Source organism: Lactuca serriola, chromosome 9 (assembly GCF_051521515.1).
Source record: "Lactuca serriola cultivar US96UC23 chromosome 9, Lser_US96UC23_V15, whole genome shotgun sequence".
Classification (NCBI taxonomy): domain Eukaryota; kingdom Viridiplantae; phylum Streptophyta; class Magnoliopsida; order Asterales; family Asteraceae; genus Lactuca; species Lactuca serriola.
In genome coordinates this window covers 218073248-218078854 of record NC_136416.1, presented here as the reverse complement: position 1 = coordinate 218078854, position 5607 = coordinate 218073248, and the positions used below count along the sequence as shown (strand labels likewise).

Genomic DNA, 5607 nt, shown 5'->3' with positions numbered 1-5607 from the left:
GATATGCTGTCTGGGGGTCCAACTCGTCGAGTGCATGAACCAACTCGCCGAGTTGGATGAATTTTGTCTTGGACTCGTCGAGTCCCTTCATGGACTCGGCGAGTCTGCTGTGCAGACAGCACATAAACTTCGATTTTCAGCAATTTGCATCAAGTATTCAAGAAAACAAGCCTAGGCTCTGATACCACTGTTGGGTTTTGAGCAATCTAACACTTCCTAAGTGTGCATGCAACCCTAATAAACCTTGGATCTATGTTTTCTTCTAAAATACATGCAAATAATAATTTCCAAGGTTTCTTCCTAACTAGCATAGCATAAGGATTATGAATCATAAAAGTACTAGTAGAAATACATACCTTTTGATGATGGTTGATTGTTTGGAGTTTGAGAGCCAAGCACCAATAGTGTGAATGCCTCAAATTGAATCACAAATCACCACAAACACTTGGAAAACTTTGAGAGAGTAGTATACTTTCTTGTGGAATCGGCCACCACTAAGTCTCACACTACTAGTGTCACATTTCTTGCATCATATGCTTCTTTATATAGTGTGCATGGTTAGGGTGAAACCCTAATAACCCATGTCTTTTCCTTTCCAAGGATCCATGGGTTAAAAGCTCCATGGACCATCCATGGACTTCCATATTAGCTCAGCCCATTAACAAATGAGTATTAGCCCACACTATATAAAATATAATAGCCCATAATTTAATCAGTCTTCTTTTTCATCTCTAAATTAATTCATAATTAATTTAAGACTAAAACTAATTAAATAACATGACTTCATATTAATATATTATAACTTATAATATATTAATAAATCGTAAGTATACAATTCTCATAAAATTATCCATAAATCGTTTGGGTGAAGTGCAACCCAAATGGACCATGTCGGGTCGGGTCAAGTATGTACCAAATAAGTTATGGACTTAGACACCTTATCAAACAGTTGCATACATTGACTTTTGTTTAGGGAATAATACCAGTAATGGAGAAGGTATTCCCTAGTGCAGAACACAGGTTCTGTTTGAGGCATATCCAGGAAAACATGAAGAAACAGTGGAAAGGAAAAGACTTAAGTGACCAGCTTTGGGAGTGTGGTAGAGCAACAACAGTCAATCATTTTAACAGAGCAATGGATGAGTCGAAGAAGATCAATGAAGAGGCTCATGATTGGGTGTGTAAGATCCCAACAAACACTTGGGCTAAATCTCAATTTAGTGGTAAGATTCTAGAAATTTATTGAGAAATGTTAATCTTCCCTGTTGTGTGTTTACTATATGTGTAATTGTCTTATTTTAATATCTATTATTCAAGAAGGGCACATACTGATTGTTTGTTGAATAACCTTTGTGAGGTATTCAATTCTAAGCTAGATGAAGGTAGGGATAACCCCTAATGCAACTACACTGTTTGAAAAGATTAAGCCTGATGCAGTAAAGTATGTGGCTAAATACAATGGGGCAGGAAAGTACCAAGTGGCAAGCACATTGCAAGACCAGTATGTGGTAAACTTGAATGATCAAAGTTGCAGTTGTAAGTTTTGGGAGATTATAGGTTTCCCATGTAGACATGCTATTTGTGCTATATGGGACAAAATTGAAAATGGTGAAAATGCCCCACATGTTGATGAATGGGTCCATCCTTGCTATAGGTTATCAACATGGAAAGCCATGTATTTCAACAAAATTGATCTATTAAATGGACGTACAATGTGGTCTAAAAGTGACTGCCCATTCACTTTACTTCCAGCAAAAGATAAGACACAAGTTTGTATTTCAAGTACACCAAATATATAGTATACATGTGAACATGGAATGAATTCAATTTTAACTATAGTATATCAATATGTGTAGGTTGGGAGGCCCAAGAAGAAGAGGAGGGGTGTTGATGAGCCAAATAGCCAAGCTGGTAGATTGAGTAGGAAATATTTGGAATTCACTTGTTCAAAGTGTCATAACAAAGGGCACAATTTCAGAACATGTAAAGGGCAGGGAGGCAGTGGTGAAGTTGGAGGGGGCTGAAAACTATTTTTAGTAGTTATTAGGATGCTTGTGTTGTAGGTCTTTTGAAACTTAAGTCATGTGTACTTGTTTGAAGATGTGTTAAGAACTTGAAAACTTTGCATGTAATGCTTGTGTTGTAGGTCTTTTGAAAACTTTGCATCATGGTTGTGTTAAGAACTTTATAAATTTGCATGTAATGGTGTGTATGCACTTTTTGGTAATGAATTAATATGTTTTGTGTACTACCCTTCACATATCAATTAATAACATTGTACATTTCAATTGCAAATGAAAACCATCTTAAAGATGCATTTACAATACACTTAACGATTGGATTTCAAAAAGATTCAAGAAATTGAACAATCAACTATAACAAACTACATTCCATTACCATTACCATTACCACTCCATTACACATTAATCTGATACATAAACCAAATAAAGCAACACCAATTCCAAAACCACCTACATAAAATGAAAGCAAAAAAACCCCTATCCGATTAAAATAAAAAAACCCCTGCAATGGTTACAACCCAAAAACCAAAACTCCATTACCATCCAAACCTTCACAAGATACTTATAGATTAAAATAATACCAAAAAAAACACCCATGAACAAAACAACATCAGCTGGTAGTTCCACAATTTTGCACTTGCAATGGCAACCCTCTCTTCCAATCGATTCATTGATCTTATCAAACGTGGAATCACCACCAATGCCCTAGCACACATAGGAGGATCAGACCATCGAAGGAACCCCCATCTTCTACAGTTCCAAAATTGTCTTCCAGGGTTACGATCCGTCCATGAAGTGATCTTCATTGCTTCATTCCCACATCTGCAAGTCACCATCTTTGAATCAGAAGCGATTGGATGTCGTGAAGGGTGCAACGGTCGAGCAACAGTGGAAATGAGGAGAGATGACGACTGATAAAGCTAAAGGGTTTGCCCAAAAATCGGACATATAATTTCTTTTAAAGAGAGAAGGTTACAACTGAAATGACGAAATTACCCCTGTAATATTTTATTAAAAAATGAATTAATGGTGAAATGCTAACGGAGTGAGCCGGAAGGACCATATGTCAAAAGTTTTGAAACCACGGGGACCATCTGTGAGGTTTTTTGAACTTAGGGATTAAACTTGATATTTTTGGAAACCACAGGGACAATTTTTGAAGTTTTGTCTAAAAAAAATATAACTTCCGACATCCAAATTGAGAGTGTAACATGTCCATTAAAAGTTTGTTACAAAGAAAACACTAAAATTTTTTTGCTCGAATGAAGTTTGTATACAAAATTTATCAATAATTAAAGTTGAGTTTATTTTTTTTATATTTTTCACCGATTAGCTTACTATTGAGATAATAAATATGATTTATCAAGATTTAAATTTAAAGTATACTATGTGTTTGCATGTTACCAAAAATACAATAAAAAAATCAACTCAAATAGAGTTATATATGTTTGAAGTTTGTAAAAAAATTACCAAAATCCAAATTTTTACGAGTGGCCCACCTCTTAAAATTGTTGTAGTTTTAGAGATTTTTTATTTTGCTATTTTATGAAAAAAAAAAAATTTTAGAAAAGAAAACTATTATGATTTTCTCTTAAAAAAATAGTCTCTTGTTTTGAATTGTGTTTGTTTCCTTTTTTATTTTATCTTAAGGAGTATATTCTTAAGGATATGATTCCTATCATTATATTATCCATATAAAATATTTAATTTATATTTTTGAAAATTTATTATTCTCTCTCTCTCTCTCTCTCTCTCTCTCTCTCTCTCTCTCTCTCTCTCTCTCTCTCTCTCTCTCTCTCTCTCTCTCTCTCTCTCTCTCTCTCTCTCTCTCTCTCTCTCTCTCTCTCTCTCTCTCTCTCTCTCTCTCTCTCTCTCTCTCTCTCTCTCTCTCTCTCTCTCTCTCTCTCTCTCTCTCATGGATACAACCTGATCAACAAATTTCTACAACCAATAATCTAGTTTTACAACATAACTTGTTTATACTACTGTTCATTGCAATGAACGAACCTAAAAATTTTCTATATAGGAGCAAACTAAAAAAGTAAATATATTTATATACATAGTTTCATACCAAAATTAAATAAGATAAATAATCACCTAAACTTATTCGACAATTATTTTTGAATAAAAAACTTATTTACAATAGTTGTAGCCGTTGACAACTATAATTCACAAACCATGACAAGTATTAATCTGATTACTCTATTTTCATAAGAAGTACTTATAAATCAATAAATAAATAAACTTCAAATTTTATTATTTTGATTTGTTAAAAGAAAAATTAAATATCCTCCTACTTTTTGTTCCCACAAATCTTCCTATCCAATTAAATGATGACATGTATCATTTTAGTATACTTAAATATCGTTAAATAAACATTAAATGTCACATATGTCATCATTTAATTGAGTAGAAAGATTTGTAGAAACAAAAATAGAAGGATATTTAATTTCTTTTGTTAAAAATTATGGTTAACGTTTAAAATTTTATAAATTAAGACAATTGGTCCAAACTTTTATAGATTTCGTATCTCCCAAACTTGAAATGACTATTATGATAATTAATTTATGTGAAATGATAACTTGGAACTATTATACCATTTAATTTATAGTTTTCGTATATCTTAAATTTTATTATTTTGATTTGTTGAAAATTTAAAGGTACAACTTGTTATCTGTTTGTCTTTTTATTTTTTGTATTATGATAATTAATTTATATGAAATGATAACTTAAAATTATTATACTATTTAATTTATTTTATATTATTTATTAATTATTTTAAAATTACAAATAGAAAACAGGCCTCTCTCTTTCTCTCACACACACACAAAACATGGGAGAAGAATCCACACAATATATCAATATAACAAAAAGGAGCCATGATATATGTTTAGAGAGATTAAATATCGTTTTATCTGTTTTTACTACTCATCTGAAATAATGACAAGTCTATCAATATATTATTAGTATTCTCTAAATATGATATTTGTCACAATTTCTTATGGGTAATAATATAAATAGAAAAAAAATGGAAGAATATCTAATTTCTTATATGTTTACAGAGAGCGAAGGTTAACGCTGAAAACATATGGAGTTATTACATAGTGTGTTGACTTGATAGAAATTGAAAATCAGAGACAAAATTCTCGAAAATTTTCAAAACGATAGTATACCTTTGGATTATGGTTGACCTAGCTTTCTGTCATGGGGGGCGTTGAGAGGGGACAAAGTGAGCAACTATATAGGTTCTGATTTTTTTATTATATATTTTTATTTAAAAATAAGAACTTATAATAACAATAAGTGTCTTTTTTCTTCTGGTTCGTCTCGAGCCTTTGAAGATATTTAATTTCTCAGGACTGACCTTGCTTTCGGTTGTGATCGATAGGTCCACAAAAAGCTCACAAGTTCCAAAAAGCTACCAACATGTTCACTACTCATCCTTACATAATGTATCCCATTCAAAGACTCGATTGCATCACCTACTATATTCTTTTTTTATGATTGTTCTTTTTTATACTACCATTATCTAATAAAAACTCTTAGGCTTGTATAGTTAAAAGTTGGATTTACGTGGACTTCAGTT

General features: G+C 32.1%; 1 protein-coding gene across 1 annotated transcript; it reads left to right on the top strand.

Moving 5' to 3' along the window:
- Window positions 1–988: 988 nt before the first annotated feature.
- LOC145076571 (uncharacterized) lies at window positions 989–2024 on the top strand. The gene is made up of 3 exons (XM_079022398.1): window positions 989–1177; window positions 1377–1769; window positions 1857–2024. Exons 1-3 carry the CDS (start codon window positions 989–991, stop codon window positions 2022–2024), a joined length of 750 nt encoding a protein of 249 aa, XP_078878524.1.
- Window positions 2025–5607: the final 3583 nt, after the last annotated feature.